The sequence below is a fragment of the Eulemur rufifrons genome, chromosome 7 (assembly GCF_041146395.1).
Source record: "Eulemur rufifrons isolate Redbay chromosome 7, OSU_ERuf_1, whole genome shotgun sequence".
In the NCBI taxonomy this organism is placed as follows: Eukaryota; Metazoa; Chordata; class Mammalia; order Primates; family Lemuridae; genus Eulemur; species Eulemur rufifrons.
Window position 1 is genome coordinate 36,880,720 of NC_090989.1, and position 27,926 is coordinate 36,908,645.

General features: G+C 32.3%; 1 protein-coding gene across 1 annotated transcript in view; it reads left to right on the forward strand.

Moving 5' to 3' along the window:
* The first annotated feature begins 7,014 nt into the window (after positions 1-7,014).
* CADM2 (cell adhesion molecule 2) overlaps positions 7,015-27,926 on the forward strand; it is a 294,110-nt gene continuing 273,198 nt past the window's right edge. Inside the window, exon 1 of the mRNA XM_069472457.1 lies at positions 7,015-7,081. Within this exon, the coding sequence (XP_069328558.1) occupies positions 7,015-7,081 (67 nt within the window). The remainder of the gene's footprint in view (positions 7,082-27,926) is intronic.

The window sequence follows — 27,926 nt, forward strand, 5'->3', positions numbered from 1 at the left end:
CTTTATGAAAAAAAATGGTCATATTTTAGTGAAAATTACTACTATCCTATTTTTAAGACAGAATTTCATAAACCTGAATTATTTCCATTATGCCTGTTTGCCTTGCAGATGCCATAAATAATTTATTCATATGATAAGTTAACCTCATCCTATATAAATATCAATAGGTAGTCAACGTTGTGCTGTGTTACATGAATTATCATATTAAATCATATTATGGGAAAAGTATTAAGAAATAGTAATACCCTTGACCCTTGAACAACATGGGTCAGGGGTGCTGATTCCCAGTGAAATAAAAAACCTGAGTATAACTTTTGACTCCTCCCAAACTTAACTAATAGTAGCCTACTGGTGAATGGAAGGCTTAATGATAAATTAAACTGTCAATTAAAACATATTTTGCATGCTATACATATTATATACTTTATTCTTACAATAAAGTAAGCTAGAGAAAAGAAAATGTTATTAAGAAAATCTATACAGAAGATAAAATATATTTACTATTCATTAAGTGGAAGTGGATTATCATAAAGGTCTTCATCTTCATTGTCTTCATGTTGAGTGGTTTGAGGAGGAAGAGAAAGAGGAGGGGCTGCTGTCTCCGTGTAGCAAATTAAAAAGGAAATCCACATGTCAGTGGACTCACACAAACCCGTGTTATTCAATGGTTAACTGTACATAAAACATAAATACACCTGGATTTTTTGGTTTGTTTGTTTGTTTTATTTTTTTCAGCATATTACAGGGGCATAAATGTTTAGGTTATGTATATTGCCCTTGCCTCTCCTGAATCAGAGCTTCAAGCGTGTTCATCCCCCAGACAGTGTGCACCGCACGCATTAGTACACCTGGATTTTTATTTGAATATTTGAAAGATTTTGACAGTTTTTTATTATCAGAAATTTCAAACATATAAAAAATGGGCAGAAAATATAATAAACAAACATCATACATCCCAAGATTATTATGAAATTTTTGTCAGTATTTAATTTTGTAAAATGATGACTTGAAAAATATAGTTGCAATACTATCCCATCTAAATATTAATAATAATTCCTTAATATTATGAAATATCCAACAGTCAACTCAGGATCCAGAATAGTTTACACATGGTAATTGGATGATGTTTCTTTTAGGTTCCTCCTCCAACTGGAATTTTTTTCCCTGAAATATATTTACTAATGGAACCAAATGCCAAAATTGTGTGTGGATTCCCATATTCAAAATTTGACTGTCTGGGCGCGGTGGCTCAAGCCTGTAATCTTAGCACTCTGGGAGGCTGAGGCAGGAGTATCGCCTGAGCTCTGGAGTTTGAGACCAGCTTGAGTAAGAGTGAGACCCTGTCTCTACTAAAAATAGAAAAACTTAGCTGGGCATGGTGGCATGTGCCTGTAGTCCCACCTACTGCGGAGGCTGAGGGAGGAGGATCAAATCACTTGAGCCCAGGAGTTGGAGACTGCTGTGAGCTAGGCTGACACCATGGCACTCTAGTCCAGGCAACAGAGCAAGACTCTGTCTCAAAAAAAAAAAAGAAAAAAAAGACTTGACTAATTGCATCAATTTGACATATTTGTTTCTCCCTCAAATTTGTTGGACTTTGGAAGTTCCAGGTACAGGCATGACCCTATCAAGGTTTGATTATTTTTACAAAAATTCTTCTGGCCTTCCATGAGGGGGTATATAATGCCTGGTAGTCTCCCTTTTAATGATGTTAGTAGGAATGGTAATCATTGCCTAAATACAAGAAATTGGAGATTGTAGAATAGTGATTTTCTATTATTTCCTCATTATTTATTAGCTAGAATGTTTCTATTAAGAATAATTTCCACTCATCAAACATTTGATTATTCTGGGGCATACCTTCTATAGCAAATGTTTCTTTCTAAAACATTTTGTATATCTTTTTATACTTTTTTCCTAGTATGAAATGTGTGTTTGGTATTAAGAAAGAAAATCTAGCAAAACTAGTGATAGAGATTAAAGTCACACTTTTTTAAGTCTTTGAAATCTAATAAGCATTAGAAGAAAATTCTACTGTTTAGATGATGTTAGTGGATAGAGAACCATGTTATTTTACATGTCTCAGATGATTAGTGAAAAAAATGTGTTTAACTCTGTGTTGCATGCTTGGAGAGAAAAACAAAAATGGGGGAAATGTAGGTTGTTATCTATTCCTATAAAGCAATTACCATGTCTTGAAAGACTGTACTAATGTTTTATCTGATAAATTAGATGTAGTAGCATTTCTCCCTTTCAAATCAGTGTGATTTACTTTTTTGTAAAAAGGAAACAAAAACACCTGGTATTTATTAGCATTAACATGTTATATGATATCTAAGGATTACATTTTGACTTAGAGGATTTTAAACTATGCATGTTGGCAGTGTGGTGTTTGAGTTGCATATTTACTACCAAAGAGCTCTGTGGTCATTTATCCTCTCTGAAGCATGGTTTTCTAATATGTTGGATCTCAACATTTTCCTTGTGCAGTATTTCTTTTGGGAAGTGGTGGCAATGCCATTGTTTCATTTTTATAATTTGTACTGTGTACTATGATGGCAACTTTATTTCATATGTAAAAACTTTATATTGCACAGTATCTGCCAATGGGAAAGTTTTGTTTTGTCTTTTTTCATCCTAGATACTTTTGGGACAAGGGAAACATTGAATATGCCTGAATATAAAGTCGTAGATGTCAGGAACCTCTTTCTCCTTAAAAAGTCTAAGCGCTAAGTTTATGGCTTCCCTTTTAAGAAACAATAGTCCCTTATCTATAAATTTTTGCATAGAAGGAAGAATCGAAAAATATTAAAATATTTCAATAAAATTCTGCATAATCTTAAAAATATACAGTGCTGCAGTGGTCTCTGAATAAGTATTAGTATAGATTTTGCTAGCTATTTACTAAATGTTTTATTGATAAATAACTTATCAGGAGAACTTCTAAAGGCACCAATAAATCCTGCATTATTAATGTATTTCATATAATGATAAATATATACAATCATTTTGTTATGACAGTTCATGTTAAAATAAAAAGCAAGAATTAAAAGAATAGCAAAAATGTGTCTAGGTCATACCAGTTTTGAGGTAGGTGAAATTTATCTAATCTCCCCTGAGAATGCCCTTTTGCCCTATTTACAGTCCTTGTACTCCATTTTGAGAAATGCTATTTCAGATTCTTCATTTCTTTGAAAAATTATTTGACAGTGTTATCTCTTCCAAATAGCCAGACATGTGACTAATTCAATGAAACTAATTAAGCAAATTGGTAACATAATTAATTAATTGTATTTTTACTTTTTGATTGTTTGTATTGGAGTTTTTAGAGATAAACCTTATTAATATAATACCTAGGATCCACGGACTATTCAGTATTCCTATGTAAATAGCTATGGTAATTCTCTTGTTATTCACATGATTTTTCTTCAAAAATTATATGTATAGGTTTTCATATAATTAATATTATAATTATTACCATTTACAAATCTAACATAACTAATAAACTCTGAAAAATAGCGTGAACAATTGTAATGTTATAGTTATAACTTGCTGCCTTTATTATAAAGATAAAGAAAGGTTGATGACATATCTAAAACTTTTTGCTGGTCAAAGTACCTTTAATTCTTTTCTTTTCATATTAACTATAAACAGTTAAAATTGCATTTTTAAGATAATTTTCAGTCACTTTGGGGTTGTGTGCAATGTGCACTTTACAATTGACTTATAATTGGACTGTGCTGACAATGGAAAATCTTACAAGTATTGAACATGACATTTATGACAGTATTGCTGTCATCTTGGCTTCTTTTATTGAATATGCAGAGAATTATAATTGGGCTAACAAGCCTGGTAGCCTGGCCTCTTTCCAATTATATTAACCAGCCTAGTCTAGTAATAGCTGCCCAAACACACACAGAAACCTACATAGAGCTTTTGTTTTCCTTTCTGTTTTATTTTGGTACCTACCCAATAACCTAAGAATAAAATCCTCTGCCTTCATATATTTGAGAACTGTCAATAATTTATTTCCATTTTACTGACACATGTAAAGATATGTTTTCTCTATCTCTATTTCACAAATTTTTAGTAAAAAATAATTTTATAAAAAATTGGTTGTACTTGTTACATATTAGAAGCTAATTAATTATAATTGTCCCCAAAATTAATAAGGGTTTTTGGAAATTGTTCTTTTAATTCATGCTAAAATTTTTCAAATGATGAATTTCAGTTTGAAGAGAATTTTTCTTCACATGAACAAGTCAATGTATTGCTGCATTATAATCTTTTCTTTGAAATTGAGGCAAATAATATTTCAGCATAATCTAAAAATAATTTATTCAGCTTTGTACAGTCTTAAAATACAAAAGAATCCATAAATAAATGAAAATAATTCCTCAAAAATCTACTCAAATTTTACCAGAAAATAAATAACTGAATTTTTAACTGAAAATGAATAGTAAGAAAAGCTAAATAAAATACTTTGTAGTTTAAAAGATCTAAGGAGTTTTCAGTGTATCAGTTATTTGAAACATTAGATTCTCTACATTTCATTCTCTCTCCTTTTTCTCTCTTTTTCTGGTTACCTCTTACTTTAGAACGTTGAATATACTTGCACATTTTCTTCCCAAATATTTTCATCCCTTTCATCTGTGATATTTAAGGTCTTCATCTTCTTCAGTGGCTTTCTAGGTAGAAATATGAAAACAACCTGTAAATCTATCCTGTGGAAATAAAATACCATTACAGTGGATAAGGGATATGCCATAAACATGTGTGTTGCAAAATTATCATTATTAATAGAAGAAAAAGAAATACTACAAACAACCTGACAATAGGAAATAGTCCCATACTTCATATAAACTACAGAAAAATAATGCAATTATTAAAATAAGTGAGTTAGCACTCCACGTATTAACCTGGAAAATGTGGGGAAAGCAACCTGCAAAGTAATAATAGTATGATCTTGTTTTTGGAAATAAATCATGCAAAAATTTTTTTAGGTTACTGCTTTTTATAAGAACTGTACATTTTATTATTTTAACATTAGCAAACTGTTAACATTAATTAGCTCAGAAGCTGACAATGGAGAGGGAGAGGGGACATTGTTTACTTTTCTAGATCACCTCTAATTTTTTGATATGTATCAATTCTGTATTTAGAAACAAACAATAAAGTAGAGTAGTACATTCATTGAAAGGATGTTTTTCCCTGGTAAAAAAACCGCTTAAATTAAAGTTTTAATATTAAATATTTTAGTGACTCTAATTGGGCTTTAAATTTTATGAATTGTTACATCATAACTAGTAAAAATATCATAAAGCAGCTAGTAAATTTTAGATCTTTGATTTTTAAGTTAGTTTTAGTTTTTCAATCTTAACAATTATATTGTGCACATTCTCCCTCTCCAACCATCTATGCCCATTTTAAAGCTGTGGGATAAACAGAGTTTGAATGTTTTTAATATGTGGACTTAATCCAAATTTCCTGAAATAATTTTTCTTTTACTTAAAATATTTTTGCCTGAAAAATACATTTATTATTTTAAAAATATGATGTTCGTTTTAAAAATGAACTAGCAGAAGATATATGCTAATCGTAAGAATGTGTTTGTGATTGTGGATGAAAAATGAAATTCTCTGTAAGTAGCCTGGCATGCATGTAGACTTTCTAGAAATTTTTCTTTAGCTCTAAATAACTTGAAAGAATGAAGCATAACTTAAAAGTTTCCATATGTAGCTTGTAAGTACTAAATTTTAATTTAGATCTAAAATCTAAATTAAATTTCACTAAAGGTCTACCAAACTAGAGACTGCATGTTTCCCGATTAGAAGATGGACTACTTCATCTTTAAAAGCATTTAGAAAGTGAAAAATAACTCCTTCCTTTGTCAATTTCCATTTTTAAACAGTATATAAATCAAAATAGAATATATCACTTCAAAAGTGTTTAGAGGTATTTATGCTTTTTGAGTCAGGGATTGTCCTGTAGGAATGTTCTAATTTCCTCATTAAATTTACTTCTGTCTCAAGTTCTGCCTCTAAATAAGCTTAAACTTCGACTTCTTAATGGGAATAATGCCATTTAAAATAATGGAGCTTTCTAGTTTCATAGCTATGTGGCTAACCAAGTACCCACATATCTGTAGTTTAATACATTGTATGATTTTGATTTTGCTTTGTAGAACTGATGCTTGTAATTTAGGTGGTGAATCACTTCCTTAAATCCCAACAGTATAAAATTGTAATTTAAGAGCTGTGATCCCCACCTCCAGGGAGGTGGACAAGTACAGCAGAACTCCGTTGACCCCTGCTCCTGCTCCCGCCTCCCGCCCCATGGAAATATTGTCTTCCATGAAACCAGTCCCTGGTGGAAAAAAAGTTGAAGACCGCTGTCTTAGAGCACAAATTTTGGAATCAGATACACCTAAGATCAAATCCCAAATTTGCTTCTTTCCAACTGTTTCATCTAGAGCAAGTATTTTTACCTTTCTAAGTTTTAGTTTCTATACCTATGAGGGAAGGACAACAAAACTTACTCCTCAAGCTGTCATTATTAGGTGGAAGACATATAGAAAGTGCTCAAAGTCAGTCTCCAGCCTTTAGTAAGTGGTCAAAAAATGGAAGTGACTTTTGCCCTTGTGATTTATTAAAACTTAATGGGGTTACATTTTAATTGTTAAATAGTATTAAATTTATCTGAACTATATATATTTCTTTAATTGATTTTATTTAAAATTTAGAGTTAAGAGAAAGAAAGATATGCGCTTTTTAAAAGCAACTTGGTGACTTGTGGTGTAGGAATTTGTACTGTGTAGTTCCTGTCCATCTTACTTTTTCTTATGGAAAGGATTTAATCATACACTAACAAAATAAAACAACTGCCGTTTTCTTTGTTATAGATCTGATTCATCGAAAGTGTGTTGAACATGTAATCATAAATGTACTCTTACTAGACTTTAATACTATTAACATCTCTGTTTTCTTACTAGTTAGGGACTCTGTCTAACATCTAATGTTTGTTTTCTTCTTGTGCAACCTTTCCTTGGTACCAGCCGCTGCTTCAAAGAATAAAGTCAAAGGTGAGCTCCTGTTCATGCTGCATGACTCATCATGATTCATTTTTCTGCTCAGTCTCTGAAGTTCTCTTAAATGATGGAGTCAATTCTATTGGTGATAATACTATTTCAGGATATAGATATTCATAACTTTCTACAAATGCAAGTTATTTCAATTACGCAGTTTCTGATATACATCTGTGCCTGCACGGTTGTTTGCATGGTTGTTTGCATGGCTATTCCAAAGTGGAATAAAGTGCTTTTGTACATTAACATTTCGTCTCTGGACCTTAGTTTCCTTGATAAAATTGAGTATTGGAAAAAATACAGTATAAAATAAACCTGATGGAGAGTTTTGAAATTAAGCATGCCTTCATAGAATTATATGAAAAAAATTTAATACTCTAAAAATTGAATGTTATAAACTGTAGGTTTCTATTTATAACTTTTCTTCTATATTTTAATTGCATTATGTTTATATTTGCTAGAAACTTGAAAATATATTTTCATGATAGAGGATGGGCATGTCCAATGCTCAAAATATCTCCCTGAAAAAAAAAATTCTGTCACGATGTGTCCAAATTTTTATGAGTTTGAAAAAATTTAAATCTATGTATGATACTGTATCATAGATTTATCATTTATGTATTTCAATTTCATATTCTCTAGAGCTATACATATAGTTTTAAAAAAAAAATTCTGCTTCTGCTTCTTAAATAGCAAAAAAACATTTTTCTTCTTTCCAGGCCAGATTCTAGTTTTACAGCTTGTTTTCTAGTTTTAACACTATGACGTAGTCCCATCTTGAGGTGCTAACTGCTCCCTGATTATAAGATCAAGCGTTTACTGTACAATATTTTCCTAACAATATATTTGTTTATAAAATACTAAAGATGTAAATGATAAGATGGCAAACTTATTGTCACATTTTCTTATAACCTCCACACCTAGTCTAGTTTCTTGTTCCAGTAAATGTAGTAGAAGAATTAGCCAATCCTTGCCATAGTAATTTCCTGATTGTGAATAAAAAAAATACATTCACAGAACAATTAATAAATTACTTGATAATGAATACATGTTTAATATATAAACATAATACATTTATATAATAAAAGGTTAAGAAATGTAGTTTTAAGAATGAGGAATTGAAAACAATGTATAATGATGCATTAACTCTGGGGTATAGCATATGTATATAAAGGCAGTTAGAGAGAGGCTCAGATCAGCCTTTGAATCCTTGAAGAATACTTTATGTAGGAGGTGAAGCTAGAAGTGGTTCTTGAAGGATGGATAAGATGTACATTTAAAAAAGTACATAAAAATGAATTAGAAAGCATAAGTAAAGATATGGAAGCAGAAATGTGTACAATTCATTTCAGTATAAAAGGGAAACTTCTGAATAAAGTCCTGTGCTTTTACAAGAAAATAGACAGAAATAAATTTGAAGATGGTTTAATAGGCAATGGAGTGATCACGAGTCATTACAGTATATGATTAGGTAAAACCTCTACTAATAATAACATCTATGTTCACTTATTCTCAAAAACAATTATAATTCATATTATTATATGCAGGTTGCAAAGTATTGAATATAGGAAAGACAATTTACCATTGAAGTATTACAGCCATAAATTATATTATAGGTGTTTGTCAAGTCATGTCAGGACTCAAGCTAGCTAGCTAGAGTTTTGAAATGTAAGCATATATCTGTACCCTATTTAATGCTTCCCACACTTCCATCCCTGCTGTTCCACACATACCCATTTTGTTTGAATCTCCTCTCCACTTCTATACAAGCCTGCAGGGGAGTTTAGGACATAGTTTACCTTATGCCTATGTTTTTGCATCTACAAAGTGTTGTGAAGGCAAGAAATGACACTTTCTAAAATTAACTGCGCCTCAAGTAGAAATTGAAATTTTATTTCTTACGGTTGTTTGAAAATGTTGTATATTATGTAGAGATAATATTATAGAACTATTCAATGCTTTTATTGTCCAATTTCTATGTCAAAGCAAATGGTCTTCAAACAGAAAAAAAAAAAATGTGGATAAAGAGAAAAAAATAAAACCGAAGATAATATAAGAGGCAGATGGTTGCTTAAAAATAGTTTATTTCTCCTGGCCCAGAAAAAGTATTTTCTAGGGAACCAAGGGAAGTTTTAGAGCGGATTACATCTCATTCATTTATCCTTATGGAGTCACGCAAATGTGGGAGCCTCCGGAATATCGGAGAGAAAGAGTGTTCTGAGTTTTTCTTAAGGAGGAATGATTTTATTCCAGAAACCATAGACTGGTGAATTTAACATCAACTTCCCAATAAAATTCTTAAACAAACTCTTAAAATAGCAGTTCATTGGCTTTTAGATTAAACCAGAAGTCGCTGGGAGTCAGCAGTTATTAGTAATGGCATAGAAAATTATCCCATTTTTTCTCTTTCTACTTTTTAAAATGTGGGTTACTATACCAGTTATCTGAAAACAATAATATAAACATAATAGATCTGAATTTTATTAAATCACTTGGCAACTATCTCTTTTCTTATCTCTGTAGAAACTGTTATCACTCTTCTGGACTTGTTATTCCTACTAAGCTCCTAAATGAGACTTCATCTCTTTGCTGAACATTTTCTCCTTTAATATTAGAAACTGATATTCTTCTTATTTATTTATTTACTTTTGCAAATAAGAACCTTCTGGGCTTGTCATGTCTTCCCATGACACCAATATTTGTCTAATTCCCTAGGTTGAAAAAATTTGAAACATGTTTAAATTCTCCTACTTAGTGGCCCTCACATTCAATTAATTATCCAATTGCCCTAATTTATCCACATAGTAACTTTTACATGGATCCTTATTCTTTAAATCACTTATTCCTCGGAGGTTGCCTGAAGTAGTTTCTAACTTGTCTCCTGCTTCAATTCTCAACACTCTAGAATTTATTCTACATTTGCATATCATGCTGAATTTTAAATAAGATTATCAATGTGTTATCACTTAGAGGAAAAAGGTACCTTAGAGTACTCTTAACTTGTCTTTGTATAAAATGATTTTATTTCACTCTACTATAAATTTTTAAAAATATATTTAGTGTTTCTTAATGACTAATATTGTTCCAGGATCTTACAAATTTTTAAATAGTTTTATCCCAGAAAATATATATTTAGTCTTTAATCCTGATTTGGGGGCTTTATTTTTGATTCAAAATTTGGCAATTATAGTGGGAACAGCATTTTATGTCATTTCTTGAATACCAGCCTTTAGCTATTATTTTCAAAGTGAATATTTTAAATTTCAACAATCATATAATCATTATTCATTCCTCAAATAAAATTAACATAATTATTCTGACTTTGCTTAAGAATTAAAAGATAATGCAAAGCCCTCAGCTATCTAAATTGAGATATATATGTGGTTCAAAGCAGAATAAGTGTCTCAATTTACTGGGTTTATTACATAATAGTCATACATAATATTATCAAATAAATGATTTATTCAAATGAGAATATTAAAAAATTTGGTATAAAACCAAAATATTACATTTGGAATTTCAGGTTACCCACCATATTATACATTTTGAGGGTGAACTGAAATGATTGTAAGAAATTGAAGTTGAGACATTGCTTCAAACTATTCTGATATTTTATCTTCAGTGTGTTGACTATATTTTAGCTTATAGAGTATATCCTATTTATTAAGACATCCATTTTATAGTTAGACAGGAAGACTATAGAATCCTGGTTTTGCAACTCACTAGATTTGGGCACCTGGACAATTTGACTAACTTCATTTAACTTCACTCTACATTCAGTTATTGTGACAATTATAGGGAATAAATTATAAAAAAGAATTAAGCTAAGAAATGGCACATAGTAAGTACTCAGTACATTTTACCTATTATTATTTTTATTTTCATCGTTATTATTACAATTTAAATATCCATGAGAAAATGTAAGTAAATATAAAAACATGCAATGCAAATCCAAAAAATAAACCTTTTCTATAAGTATCAATTATATTTTACCTTCATGATGGCATTCATATGTTTATATTCATTTATAAAATTAAAATAAACACATAAAAAATGTGAATGATGCACTAGGTATATATTATTTTTCTTCACTTTTAATATTAAAACCCAAAGTATATAAGTGGTATTATTTTAAAAAATTCAACCCAAAGTTAAAAAAAAGGGAAAAACATCAAGAAAATTATGACACTGAGGTTTACATATTACTTAAAATGTAAAAATATCTTGCTTTTATTATCAGTGGAGAAATTGAGTAATAAGGCCATAATATAATTTCTTTCTAAAACATCACAAAACTGTTTTTGTTGAAGCTACAGTTAAATTTTACAGAGTAAGAAATTATCCAAACTCTTGCATAGAAACTACAAAATCTTCAACAAAAATAACAAGTAAAGAAATAATTATTGAAGCTTATGTTTATTCTACTCAAGACCGATCTAAGGGAATATTTGGAATTGTTAGAGAATTTAAAAGCATATTATGTTTCTGTAGCACATATTTCACTAAGGGCTCCGGGGGAAAAGCCCTGAGATAGTACCTTTAGAAAGATTGCTTTCTTAATCCACCTTCTAGATCATTTCATTTCTCCAGAAAAATTTCTGAAGACACAGATATATATGGTAATGTGATAATGTTGATAAAGATAATTTATTACAGCAACATTTTCTAACTTTTAAAACAGTGAATAACAATAATAGTTTTAACAGCTAATCTTTCTTGCATGTTACTATGTACCAGGCATTATGCTAAAAATTTTATATGTATTTTCTAATTCAATCCCCACAAACCCTCTTAGATAGATACCATTATTATCCTCACTTTTATAATGTGGAAAATAAAACAAAAAGTTAAGAACTTTTTTTAAATTCACAAAATGAATAAGAGGCAGGGCAAAAATTTCAAACCAGACATACTAATTCCTGAATTCAAGCTTTTAATCTATTAAATCCTCTAAAGAGAGCAGATTGCTCAATATTATACTTTACCTAAATCTTACTTTTTAAAATGCATTTACCAGGGTCCCACCCATTCAGATACAAGTGGGGTTGGAAGTGAGGATAACATAGAATGATGATGAGTTGATAGTGAGAACAAGGACATCAGACCTATTTAGTCGGTTACACTGGTCAGGAAAATATTCTCCAGGTAGACCTGTTATTTCTCACTCTTTTTTTATTCTCATTTTTCTTTTATTCTCTTTCTTACTCTCTTTCTCTTTCTTCTCTTTCATTCATTTACCTCATTGCTATCTTCACTTATTCCCTTTTAGGAAAGTGAGAAGGAAATTAGTTTCTCAATAAGATGAGTAATGTTCTAGAAAATTTCAGGCACAGCTAATGTGAAATGCTGAACTCAGGAGAGGTAGATAGGGAGGGATAAAAAGTGTGCTTATAAAAATGTGGTTGCAAGATGATTCAACAGGTCAAAATATAGATAATTTTAGTTGTTTCTTAAATACAGCTTCATTTGAAGTTTGAAGTTTGGTTTCTGTTTTTTATTTCTCACTGTATAGGGATTTTGACACGTATTTGCACTATGGAGTATCTCATTACTCTCTGTTGTGTAACTGTTCTCCTTCATGTTGCACAGTACAAACTAGTCTAGGTCACAATGGAAAGACATCTCTAGATATTCCATTTGCAAGTCTAAATGAATATTATATTTCAATTGATTTAATGGAGCTGCATTTCCCCTGTCTCTCTTTTCTTCTTGAAATGCAAATATAGGTTTGAGCTTTACTGTGGACGTGAGGATAAACACAACTCATTTGCCACCAAAACAAGGCCCAATTTTGTATACCAATTAGAAATTGGTTTAAGCATTGTTACTTTAAGTTCATGTCCTCATTTCCACTACAAATAAATCATTACAATACTTTCTAACCCTCTCTAAACACATCTCATCTGAAAGGCAAGATCTTCTGGGACTCAATTTATTCAATTGGTTCTTGTCATTTTATTATGCTCATAAAAACGGTATTTGCTTATTCTACGGCAGCCATGTGGGGGTTCAGAAAGTTTGTAATTAAAATCCTAAGTTTTGTGGCTTCTTGCAGGTTTCTAAACAGAAAAAGTCTATAATAAGGAAAAGCATAGTGATCAATATGTAGCAGTTGGGCATTTAGGGGCTTTTTTGAAACAAATGCTATAAAGCTAAAAGTTGAATTATGCTAAAAATAAATGCCACTTTATATTTCATGTCAGATGAGGCTAGGGTTATATATTTTTACTAGAAAAAAATCTTTGACTTGACATACTAAGATAAAATATTTATCACTAGCAAAGTGTATAATTAAAAGCTTTGCAGAAGGTTATTGGAGTCCATGGGTTCTTGTATCTCACTTACTATTTCTTTGCGCTGTAAAATAGAAATTAAAATAACAATACTACCTACCTCATAGTTACAATGATCAAAAAGAATATGTGAAAGCACTTTTAAAACAGCCAACTGATATCCAGATGTAAGTAGCTTTTAATTAAATAAGGCATAATTACGAAGACAGGAACTTGATATTCAGTGATGAGTAAAATGTGGCCCCTGTACTCAGCCTGTGCCAATAATTAATATAGATGAAAAACTTTATAATAATGAGATAACTTTTATTCTTTTTCTTACTGAACTCAGAAAGGACTAAAACAAACAATGTTTCTTCATTTCATGAATTTTTATTGAACATTTATATGGTATGTTTTAGTCCATTCAATCTGCTATAAGAAAATAATATAAACTGAGTAGCTTATAGACATTTATTTCTCACAGTTCTGGAGACTGCAAAGTCTTAGATCAAGGCACCTACAGAATCAATGTCCAGTGAGGGCCACTTTGTGGTTTATATGCAGCACCTTCTTGCTGTGCTCTCTCATGGTGGAAAAGGCAAGGCAACTCTCTGGGCCTCTTTTATAAGTGCACTAATCCTATCATGAGGTCTCCTCCCTCATGATGTAATCACCTCCTAAAAACCCACCTCCTAATACTGTCACACTGGTTATTGGGTTTCAAGATACACATATTGACAGGACACAAACATTCAGGTGATAGCCCTGTGCTAGGATACAATGCGGAGGAAAAAATATATACATATATATACATATATTCCTTAATTTTTTACTTCATGGGGCTTCTAGTCATTCAATCATTCCTTTATTCTTTCAGTCAACATTCTCAGGGACTCCTGGAAATATATCGAGGCAAAAAATGTTAAATACTCTAGTAGTTAACATACATAGCCATTATGAAGAGGAAAATAAAGCAGAAAAGTGAGATAGCAACACTTGGGCAGAGTAGAGAAGACAGTGGTTCTAATGTTGAATAGGGAGGCCAGAAAAAGAGGGTATTCGAGCAGAGAATTGAGGGGGAGGGAGAAAGCCATGTGGATATCTGGAAGAATCATCCCAAGAAGAGGAAACAGCAAAGTACAAAAGCCTTAAGGCAATAACCAGCCTGCTTATTCAAGAGACATTCAACAGACCTGTGATCTAGAAATCATGGACTTGGGAAAGTAAATGAGAGAGAAGGTCATGAAGGGGGAGGAAGACACAAGTCATGTAAAGATTTTGGGCTTCCTCCAGGTGCAATGGGAGCTACTGGAAGATTAAACAGAAAAGAGATAAACACTGACTTAGTACAAGATCTATTTATTTGCTCTGCTGAAAAAAAACTGGAATGAGCTTTGTTAGGATGATTTTTCAACTAACCAGAGGACAAGTGATGATGGTGGGCTTAGAGTCATAGCAGTGAAGGTAAAATTACACCTAGTAGAATTTGCTGACTGTAAGTGGAATATGATATAAAGGGTGGACTGTAGAACAATATCAATTTTTGTTTGTTTTTGCTTTCGCCTGAAGAATGCAAGGACAAGTTATATTTGCAAGATAGAGAAGACTGGGAGGAACACGGGAAAATAAAAGGAGTTCACTTTTCATCGTGTGTAGTTGGAGAGAGCTATTAGGCATTCAAGTGAAGATGACAAGTAAAATTTGACTTTATGAATGCAAAATTTAGAAAAAATCCTACACCGTAGATAAAACATCTAGAGATCGTTAGTCTATGAACTGTATATAAGCCATGAGATTGGATGAGCTCGTCTAATGCACAAGTATAGCTAGAGAAAAAAACAGAAACGTTAGGATTTGGTCTCTCAGATATTCCAACTTTAAAGAGATGAAACAGAGGATGAGATACAAGCAAAAGAGTCAGAGAAGAAGAAAAAGCAACAAGAGAAGAAAATGTCCTCAAAAAATAAGTGATATTCAACTGGGACAAATGTTTGTGAGGAGTCAAGATAGATGACAACTGAAAATTTACCCCTGAATTTAGCGATGTGGAATTAATGGAAAGCTTAGTAATTGATAATTAGTATAAAACACAGAGATTCATCATATAAACATTTGAAGGAATGTAAATGTAAATTTGCTACTGTGAAACAATAGCATAATGATATGCTGAGATTCAATTACACGGACATTTACCTTAGTAAAAGAAGGTTATGGGGAAGACTTCTTGGAGGAAGTCATGGTCAATAGAAAACTGAAGAACTTGTCAGAACCAAGAAGGCAAAGAAAAGAGGGAGGAACTGCTCACACCAAGGGAATACCAGCAGGGGACTGCAAGAAAGCCAATATATTTCCCTGTGGAGGAATCAGTGGGAGCCAGGGTTAACACGAGAGGAGATAGATGGCCAGACAATGCAGTGCCATGAAAGTCCTGTTGCAGAGTTTTCCTGCTTTTTGTTTTTTGGTTTGCTTGTTTGTTTTTTCCTATTCTAAGAATACTTCTTGAGAAGCCATGAAGGGGCTTTTAAAGACAATAGAGATATGGGCTGTGTAGTATTCTTACATTTATACTTTGAAAGAGATTACTGGCTGTTCATGAAGAACAAATTAGAAAAGATTACTACAGATGACAAAGAGATAAGTTAAATTGCCTGGAAAATTATAGTAGTAGAGGGAGAAATGATGGTAGTTTGGCCTAGAGTGGTTAGTGGTTATATTAGAGATAAACAGGAAGATATGAGAGAACAGAAAATCCTTTCAAGAATTCAGTTGAAACATTTAGCAGGAGAAAAATAAAACTCAACTTGAATTAAATAGGTGCCCTTAAATAATTGTAAATGATTTAAAATACTTTATTATTCTTTATTTCTCGTACCATCTATACTGGAGACCAAAAGGCAGAAACCTAGAATGACAATCCTGATCTTGTCAACATATTAGCCCACAGAAAAGTACATTTATGTTCTACTATGGTAGACAGGTGAAAGTGAAGGAAAAATTATAAATTTTATTTCTGGGAAAAAAAAATACCAGATAAGATCTTTTTCCCTAAGGTAGTTCTTATCTACATTATTGATTCTCATAATTGAAAATTTCATATATCTTAATAATTCAGAGGGAGGGAACTTTGTATTATTAATGAAAATAACTTGTCAAGAATAACATGGTAAAAGTCATATAAAAAACTGCACATCTTAATTGTATATTCTATTTTGAAAACAGATTAAAAGTTATTTGTACATTTGATTCTTGATTATAATGCAATACAAGGTTATGTTAATGACATCAAAGCAGTAATAATGTGTGTGGCATAAGCTTCAAAAGAGTCATTAATTTAACTCACTGCTTACATGTTTTCTTATCCCTCCAAGCAAAAATCACCTCCTGGCAGAATGGGATTCTAAATTATTACCATGTAATCTTTTTTCTCTAAGGTGGGATAACCATCTGATGGGCATTGTGTTCACTTAATAAGCATGCTATCTAGATTCAAGGCAGGAATGCTGTTTGGCTTGAACAATAACCAAATAGTTCATAAAGTCATTATCTTCCTCCTCAGCCAGAAGTCATCTTGGTAAAGACTGTCAAATCTGGCTGCCTAACAAGAGATTGGGAATCCCAATAATGTATATTCAGAATGGCTTGTGTGCCTACTTTGTGATAGCATATTCATATGAAAACTGGGAAATAGGGAGCTAATATCTGTGTATATTAGATATAGCTTCCCATAGAGATAGGGATGGATGCTTCTTTGTAATCTGATGTTTGATCCATTGAAGACTTGAGATTTGCTTGTCAGAAAATAAAAATTGCTCTTCATGCATGAAATATTTTTCCCTATAAAACTGGGGGATTAATTTAGATTTAGGTGAAATATAGCTGGGATAAAAGAGTTTAAAATTCTTTACAACCCTTTTGGGAAGTGTTAACAAATGCTTTGGGATTTTTCACACTCAAATGTTATTTAATGCATCTGGTGCAACAGGTGGCATGGCTAATAGGTCATTTCAGCATGATAATTTCACTCCATATATATTAGAGCAAAATATGTGTTTCGTGAGTATTTCTTCTGTCACTATTTCAATCATCATAACTCACCCCTTCTTTTCTTCTCTACTTTTTTTTTTTATGTATAAAACAGTTTAGGAGAACGTATATTTTAAAAAGTCCTAGTCATTTGCAGATTTCTTAAAACAAAAGAAAACATATGTACTCATAGAATAATAAGAGACATACCAAAAGCAAGTATTTATTATAAACTGCAATTGTTCTAATTTAAAATCTACCAACTGAAAATGCATTTAATGACAAAGTAATTCATTCGCACTTAACCATTCATTCATTTCTCAAATATTTGATGACTTTATATGTAAGGCCCTAGTCAAAAGTAGTGGTAGTATATTTTATATTTTGAAATCAAATAAAACTTAACAGATATATCAGTCTCTATGATTTAAAATAAACTATATGTAGCAGCAAACATAAATATATATTTAGAATATAATTTTAAAAGATTATATATGATTTTCACAAAAACAATTCCTCGGAAAAATAAACATCAGCATTTGCCTTACATTATGTCGTTGTCATTGTCTTCCTAAAGCATGGCAGAATGGAAGGTCATGATAGTTTATATATTCTGTTATTAAACTTTGGCTCATGCTGATTCACATACCAAAATAAATTTTGACTGAATAGAGTCATGCTGCTTTTGTTGTTGAAAAGTTCTCTGTAGCCTTAAAGGAAACTGTCATCATGTAAGTAATGTTTCAAAGTAGATTGAAGTAAGAACATTAAGTTTTAAGATGTCAATCATATTATCACTATTACTTCTAAAACTGAAAGAGAGATGAATATAGTAAGATATATTCTGTTAGTAAAGTTTAAACAAATTTGTTAAGATTTGTTTTCTTTAAAATGATAAAACTGCCTCAGCACCATCAATAGTTTGTGCAAATATAAATGACAGATCTGAAATTAACTCTGCATAATTGGAGAAGAGAAATAAGTAACTTAAAGTGGCTTGGAAATAAATAAGATGACAATACCATTATTAAAAATATGTCCAAAATATAAGTTGTGTTCACTGTAAGGAGCACAGTGTTAAAGGGTGCCCTTGTTTTTGAAAGATAATAAAACTATTTTGATTTTAAATATCAGAGCATTTACGTTTGCAGGTTAGGTAGCACTTGAAATATATAATTTTCTAATATGAATAAAACAAATTAGCTATCTCATGGGACACATTCTATTATTGGTAACTATTAAAACAGCAAAGGCATGTCAGAAAATCAAAATTAAAAAATGTGACTTATTATTATCAAATCCTGTGATATGTGACACTGAAGTCTGCATTCAAAAGAATCACTGTTTTGTTTCCCTCAGTTATTGAAAGTCATATGCAAAGGACAGACCTGATCCCTAATGGGAAATGATATATTTAATTCTCACCCATACAAATAGATTTCGCTTAATCAGATAGTTTTACCTTGGAAACAGATATGTTATAAATAAAAGTATGAGATGTTTAAAAGTAGCCAAATGCAATTAATGTCAGGGTCAAACAACTTAAATCAAAAGAAGGAAATTATAACAGTCTAGTTGGAATGCGTGACCAAGTTGATAACGTTTATTTTATAAGGAATTCAGTAAACTAGAATGTATATCTCTTTGATATCTGTAGCTACAGTATGCTATTCCTACTCATTTGATCTCTTAGAATGTTTTAGTCTTCTGATAGGTAAACTGATTGTATGCCGTATTTGCATGCCTTTTCCCATTGAGCACTGCAGTAGCCCTTGGTCCAATAGCTTCAAAAATGAGGTATAACGAACTCTTTCTGGCACTGTGGAGATTACATGACTCACAGTTTTCAACACTAATTCCAGAAGTTTGCTTAAGTGACCAATTATTTCAACCCATAGTGTCTATTCTTTAGGTTTGTTATTTGGCAGTCTTTAATTGTTGCTTTAACTACTTTGGTAGTTATCATTATCATGTACATTGTCTTGTTCTCTCTCTTTTTTTTCTGCTTCTTTTGTTTTTCTTTTTTCTTCTTTCAACTATAAAGAATATAAGGCGCTAGCCATCTTCTTCATGTAACTATGTTGTTAAACCAGATCTTCCAGGTTTTCAAATTACCATAATAATTCACATCCATATTTAAGAGTTTCAAATTCCTAAACATCAGCTGGCTCCCTTCAATTAATTGTTCTTTTCTTGCACAAGGAATCTTCCCACATCATTTACCTCAAAATACATGGAGCCAACTTCCTTCTGGCTGTCTATAGCAGCTCTGTGGTTTCCTGCTCTGATTAATTCCTCGCATCTGTTATTCATATATATGTTCACTTTTAAATCATATTCTCTACATTCAGGCTTGGTTCTATACTCATCTGATCTAGCAACTTTCTTAAAAATAGTCCAAATAAGCATAGGTAATTCTTACCCAGGAAAACAGTTCTCCTTCCCCTTTCTCCAAATTGACAGCTGCTTTTATGTTTCCAGGTACCTCTCAAATATCCAATCTCTGAGATAACTATTATCAGTTAACATGATTACATTGAACCACACTATGAGCTTTGCTCAAAACTATTAATTCCTATTAATAGAGCCCTAGGCAAAGAAGAGTTTGAAATTCTTCAGATATTTGACCTAAGCATCTAACATGATTAAGTATCATCTTCTATTTCATCATAAGGAGATATAATTTTAGCCAATAGCTGCCCTGTTTATATTTTTAAAACTTCTCTATATAATTGGAAAGTATATTAGTGCAAAGTCACTTGTTCCTATCTTAGATTTATTTCCCCCCAGGAGGAAAAAAAAAATAGAATGACTTGTTATTTGGTTTCCAAATAACAAATGATTTCACATATGGAAAATTTCCTATCTGTACCACTATACCACCTCATATTATTCAAGCTGAGATTGAAAAATCAAATGTACTTTTTACCCCACCCATTTGAATTATATATTTTAGTCTCACTCACATAAAAAATAAAATTGGAACACAAATACATATAATTTACTTTCCTTTAAAAAATCATTCTACAGTTCAGAGAGACTATCAGAAACTACTATTTCATAAATTATTTGAATTATAAGGAAGCATGTAGTGAATTTGTAAATCTAAGACACTCCTTTTTATAAATTACTACTTCCTTAGAAGTTCTAGAGGGATATAAGTTATATGTTTGTCCAGTAACTTGACTACCTATTATGTGTTAAGCACTGGTCTAGCAGCTAGATTCTAAAATAAAGGGCTTTTTCTAGCAGTAACCCAACACTCACTTCCTATTACCAGATTATAGAATACAAGAGCACACACTGATTTTTTCAGGAGTTTTAAAATAAATACATTGTTATTTTATTTGACCCATTAGAGGCTTTGACCATTGGTCAGAATAAGCATTATAGTAGTGTCATCTAGGGCTCCTATGCCAGGTTGTAGGCATTTGCCTGTACTGGTATTCTTTTACATTCAGTGGGCAAATTTCCCCTGATAAAGAATGTTATAGAGGTTACGCATTCATATCTCTCCACATATGCTAAACTTTCCTGAGACCTTGTGTTGAAAGCCACTATAAAAAGTATTCTAGGCCAGGCATGGTAGCTCATGCTTGTAATCCTAGCACTTTGGAAGGTCAAGCGGGGAGGATCACTTGAGGCCAGGAATTTGAGACCAGCCTGAATAAAATGCGGAGTTCCCGTATTTACAAAAAACAAAACAAAACAACAACAAAAAAAAAACGAGAAAAAATAGCTGGGTGTGGTGGTGTGGCCTGTTGCCCCAGCTACTTCTGAGACTGAGGCAGGAGGATTGCTTAAGCCCAGGAATTTTGGGTTGCAGTGAGTTTGAGCAACTGCATTCTAGCATAGGCAACAGATATCCTGTCTCAAAACAACAACAAAAAAAGAAATATTCTAAATAGGTCACTGATTATAGTGACCTGGTTGTTTCTATTTCTCTATTCTGTATCTCTTATCTATATCATCCACAAGCACATGATAGACCCTTAAGAAATAGATGATAAATTAATTTGAATTGGTATTTTTTAAATAAACTATTAGTGAAAAATCATGAAACATATTTTTGCAAAACAGCTCCTTTGAAATGATGTTGGCAATTAGGGCATGTCTGAAATCCTCTATCTGAAACTTTATCTTTTCTACATTAAAAACTTTTCAACTATTAATATAATTCCAGCTTGTCAGTTGACAATCCTGTGACATCCCTCTTATCCAAAGATAAAGGCCATCCATAGAACATGGATAAAACTTTCTGATGGAGGATTATTGGAGCACTTCTCAAGTTCCTATCCAGCACCATCATTCTACAATCTGTTTTCTTTGAAAGAGAATATATTTTTTCCTGAGATTTTTCTCCTCTGCTTGTTATATAAGTACTTCATTGATTTAGTTCTTTCACTATCTGATTGCATTTTTCTTTTCCTGAGTCTACCAATTTCTACAATTTATGGACTGAGTATCTCACATTCCTCTCTGGGTGGTTTATGTAAATAACAATAATAAAAACCCCTGAAGCTTCATCCCTGTTCCCAGTGGTCTCCCACTGACCTCTTTTCAGCTTGAAAAGGTTCTATCTATTGCTTTTGTTTTTTTTTTTTTTTTCCTTCCCACTGGCAATTTTCAGCCTACTGTGCTTCTTCATCTGATTTCTTGACTCTTTCTTGACTTAAGAATTAATTATTGAAATGTATCAGATGCACTCTGAAAATGTCAGTGTATTTGGTTGGATTTACGAAGAAGCACAGCTTTTCAGCCAACATGATATTGGAACTGAATTTCAAGTAGTGCCTTTCTCCACACATCCTTTTCACGGGCAACACAAAAACATAATGCAGATGATCTATACCATCTCTGAAAAGGTTTGTGCTGCATAAGGCCATTTGTCTCTATCACTTTAAAGCAGAATGTTTACCTTAGCATTTTAGTGCCTTTTTTCTCATTGAAACTTTAACAAACACTTTGTATAAAACTACAAGAGTCTCACAGAAGCTGTCCATCTATCCTCCTGCCTCCAAACCAGCCTGTGGCTAATTTAATCTGCCCAATTCAGATGGCTATTGATCCTGGCATAAAAGGAATTCACACTCTCTCTTGTATTTGGTGGAATATTCTACAATCCTTTTCTCACACACTCAGACACAGGGATTCATACACTGAATAGCACAATAAGGCAGCTTGAGAAGTGGAAGCAATTTAAACACAAAGTTTAAAATCACTCGAAAAGAGATTCAAAAAATGTTATTAAGACACTCCAGGTATAGGCTTAGAAAGAGAAGAGATGCTTTAAGTTACAAGATATAATTTTAAAGAATATTAATAAAAATGTTAAAGTAGTTTTGATGCCATACTTATTAATTAACTTGTAAAATAATTACTGGGCACCTAGTGCATCCTAAGTTCTGCTTTAGGGACTTCTGTTTCACTAGTGTATACAATTGACACAAGAGACAAAATCTCTAGCCTCATAGAACATATATCCTGGTGTGGGAAGACAAACAACAATAGCAAAACAGTAGATCATACAGCTGTGTTTAAAGGTGATTATTACTATGAAGCAAACACAGGGAAGCAGGTTAGGACATGCCTGGAGGTAGGAGAAATGCTATTTTAAATGGAGTAATCAGAATAAGGTCTTATTGAGAAGGTGACATTTGGACAAAACGAAGATGGCAAGGAAGCAGCCATGAAGATATGTGGGGATAGAACACTATGCGTAAAGAGTAAGACCAGTGCAAGGGCCCTGAGGCAGTAATATACTTGGCATGTTTAAGAAGGAGTAAGGAGTCTGGTGTGGGTGAAGCAGATAGAGACAGGGAAAGAAAGGAAGTGAGATGAAGAGAGGAGTAGGTGAAATAGGACAGGTGACAGGGCCTGACTGAACAGGGGCAAATAGGCCAGCATGTGTACTTGGCTGTCACTTGAGTGTAGTGGGAAAGCAGTGGAGGACCAGCAGAGGAGTGACATGATCTACCTTATGACTTTAAAAGGTATCTCTGGTTACTGTGTTAATGAGGGGTAGAAATACTACTGTAATATTACAGAGAAGAGAGATAATGGTGGCTTTTAACATGTGCTAGCATGGAGTGAGTGAGAGTAAATTGCGTCTCATTAGAAAAGATAGCCAGTGGAATTTTCTGGCAGTTCAGAGGCAGAATGCAGAGAAACAAAAGAGTCAAGGATGTCTCTAAGGCTTTGGTCTATGCCACTGTAGGTATACCATTCCCATTAACTGAGATGGGGAAGACCACAAGAAATAATGTACATATATATGGAAAAGTTCATAGTTTATAGCCTGTCTCCATAGCTGGGCTAAATAGCTACCTGATGTTAATTATAGCTATTATTCATAGATATATGTGTATAATATATATGTAACATTCATATTATATAATTGTATGATACTGCATTATCTGAATAACCCCAACTATTTTTGAACTCATGGAGGAAGTTAGGTTGTTTCCTTTTTTCCTCCTCACTATATATAGTGTTTTAATAAGCACATTTTAAATATGTTCTTGTATTATAGCTCTTTTATTTCTACAGGATGAGTACCCAGAAGTTAGGCTGCTGGGTAAATGATACAACTATTTCTAAAATTTTCTTTTACATTATTCCAGATGATTTCAATAGAAGACTGTGGAAATTCACATTTTTATTAATATAGATTTACAAATACAGGAGTTACCACTTCCCTGAATCTTAACCAGCATCACATATAATCATTTTAAAAAATAATCTTGTTCAATATGATGGGTAAATATTATCATGTTCTTGCTTCTGTAATCTCCTTGACTACTAATCCTAATTACTTAACTAGAATTCTCTTTAAACATTTTTGAACAATCTTTCCAAAAATAAAGAATAATTAGTTAACCTGTTCTCTCAAATAAATTTTTTAAATATCCATTTTATTTTTTGAAAGATATTTCAGGAAGAAAATATCATATGCTAGAGTGCTGACAACTTGGGAAGGTACATTTTTTCACATTTAATTTAGTATAATCTTCAAACTAATGACAGAGTATTTTATATTCAGAGATTAAGAAACTAAAATACATGTGGTGTTTGTTTTTTCATCCTTGTGATACTTCACTCCAAAGAATGGACTCTAGCTCTATCCAGGATAATGCATGAGATATTAGTTCACCATTGTATTTTTTTTAGCTGAGTAGTACTCCATGGTATACATATAATAATATATATTTTATTAATCTACCCATGTGTTAGAAATTATGAACTTTGTCCTACTTTCTACTGACTGATTTTGCTCAACACAGGATTATCTGTAATAATAAATGATGAAAAGTTTATATAAAGAATTTTATATGAATAATTCTTAGCATAAAATAAAATTAGACAGTATTGAATATTTTCTTTCTGAGATTTCTCCCTTGTTAGTCTTTCTACCTTTCATCTATTTTTTTCTCTCCATTTCTCCATAATCAGTTTAGTTTTCTTTTGGAATCAGAGCCCACCCCCAAGTCTGCCCTTCCTCACTCCAACATAATGAAAAGTTCAACAACATTTATGGTCAGTTAGGAAATACAAGAGTATACGTACATCAGGAAAATATAATAATCAGATGAAGTCAAATTTTTGGATTACTAGCAAGTTTTTAAAGCACAAAGATATTCTCATTTTAACTACTTTAATGAAAAACTTCCTCAAAGGTCAACTAGGACATCATTATGAACACCAGTGATACAATCAAAGTCTACTAAGGTGGAAAGTGTTTGAGCTTTTGAACAAGTGTTAAATTATTCAGAAATTTTTGTTTATTTTCAGTTTCTAGAATATACCAGTTGATAATTAGCATTGCTATTTTATTATATAAATAGAACTGATGGATGACTATTTGAAGGAATCCTGTTATCTACCTATTCATTTAAAACAACGTATTTGAAGAAAGATAAGTAGAATTTGTATTGCAACATCATGATTCTAAGCACAAATACAAACGTGCAATGTCACCATATTTTTCTAAATTTGACAAAATACTATTTTGTACCATTGTTTTGCTATCCCTTCTCCTTTTTCTCTTTCTCTCTTTTTCTTTATCTCTCAGCATTTTCCTCATAGCTGTTAGGCCTGTAGTGCCATCCTGCAGCTCTTAAGCCAGTCTGGGAACCATAGAAATGGAGGAACTACTTAAAAATCTCTTTCTAAACTTAATGTGCTTTTATGTCTGCTTTAGGAGTTGTCCCAGCCCTAAAATCTACTCAGGCAAAATTGCTCAAGAATCCCTCAGAACCATCTAGACCTCCTGTTGTCTTTCTGCGACTCAGGGGGTGACGCCCCTACTCCCCACTTCCAATCTCTCTCCTGTTCATGGATTTTTCTTCTTATTATCAGAGAGAGATGTACCTTATCTTCCCACTCCACCTCCATCGTTTTTTTTTTCCCCCCAATCTTTTGTTAAGGCCAAGTTTTTGCTCTTAGTGCCTAGGCTTTTAAAATCTCAAAACCAGAAAGACTTCATTTTCCCCTAATTTTTGAACATGTATTTTCGCCAGTATGACACTGAACAGCCTAACTACTGCCTGATTTAGGAGGGTAAGAAAGGATGAAGAGAAGACATAAGCAGATCTGGAAATACAAGAAAGAAATGTAACAATATTATTTCAAAAATATGCCACCACATTAAGATGACTGCCAGAAGTACTACAAATAGCATCCTATACTTACCTGGTACGAAGCAATTTCACTTGTAATTCAAAGAATTGTCCTTTATTCAATGTTGTAAGATAGTAGCTTCATAGAGGAAGAGTGTGATTAAAAGGATTACCTATGAATAAAGAGTTAATACATTACTGAAACGCAGATCTTCATATTATGTGACAAATAACTTTCTATTGTAGCACTTCCTTATATGTTTGTATGTTTATAGAAATAAATTGCCCACCCTCCATTTAGAAGGAAAGGGTAAGTAAGACAGTTGCAGTAAATGATGAAAGATTGTTAGGGTACAGGAGAAAGTGAAGGCAACATCAATGGGGAGAAGAGGTATGAGATGCATAGAATCAACCCGTCTCGACTCAGTTGCTTCAAGGGAAAGATAAAAACCTTCAGTCTTCTATAACTAAAAAGGGGATAATAATGCATATAGTAGCAGCAATGCAAGAAGGACTATAAATCAATGGTCCCAGATATAATATGCAGCCTGTTTCAGTGTTTGAAATAGAAGGAGAATTTTGCCAATTTAAGAAAATTTAGGACCCTGTTAGTGCCATAAATAACCACTGTCTCAGTGAGATCACCAGAATTGCTAGCATAATCAGATTTGTGTTGATTTGCTTTTATATATTACTTATTTTGATCATAAGGAAAAGTTTTCTAATAAATTATGTGCTATTGGATAATATTGAATAGAAAATAGAACTACAGCAGGCATCAAGTGCGGAGGCATAGCAATTGATATAGTAAAAATCTTTGATATAAATGAGTTTCCTCTATAATGTGTATGACATTTGAATCAAAGAAATATGGTTCATTTTTAACATTTTAGTGTAATATCAAAGATTATTTCAATGTGTTTTAAAAAATTCATGTGTATGAAATTGTTTTATAAATTGAGAACTTTTATTTTTCCTATTGAACCATAATATCCATTAGTTTGAAAAAAAAATATTCTTTATGTAGATTTTTCCTTCATCAAACTCTCAGGAACATTCCTCTTCCAGACATCAAAGCCTTTCTCTCATCCTACTGCTCTTAATAGGCCTCAATCTTGTGAGCTTTCAAAATAAAAGTACTAAAAATGTATTTATATTCTTCTTATAATAAACTTTATCTTATTTATGTCTAGACATCCATTAAAAAATAAGCATGCAGCTCTACCAAAAGAAATGAAGCAGGCAAAATAGCTTAAATTGTCCTTGTGTCTCCTTTCTAGTCAATGAATTTCTCTGCCCAGGTTTCTGATGAGTATCTGTGTTTGTGCAGGAACTCTGACTATATCTACTCCAGATGAATGCTCACTTATCTGAGTCTAATAATATCAGGGCTCTAGATGCCAATGGGATGGGGAAGACTAGAAGAGAGAGACTGTGTTCATCATATCACACACAGCTCATTTCACATCATCTGAAAAACTTTCCCTGCCAGGTTTGTTCACCCTTTCCACAGCTGTCCTCATCCCAGTCCCATTTGGGTGGCTTTCCTTCATGTGCTCTTAAGGTGCCCTGTACTTGCTTCTCTCATAGTGTTGACCATATGGTATTGTCTTTGTTTATATGTCTCTTTATCTTCTTAAAGTATAAGAAAACTTACTATTCCCTAATACAGTAACTGGTAAACCATAGGTATTCAATGTGTGTCTGCTGAATGAACGAATTAAAGATAAAGGTTTTCAAGTGGTACAGGAAGAATACAGCCCAAGACATGCTGCAAATATGGCACTAATATTACTAACAATAACTTTGATATTAAATGCAAGGTATAGGATATAAAAAGTATCTTAAGATAAGCTCAATAAACTTCTCAGGGTTTAGCTTTAATAGTGCTTATGATTCATATCTAATGCAGAATGACAAGAGCTA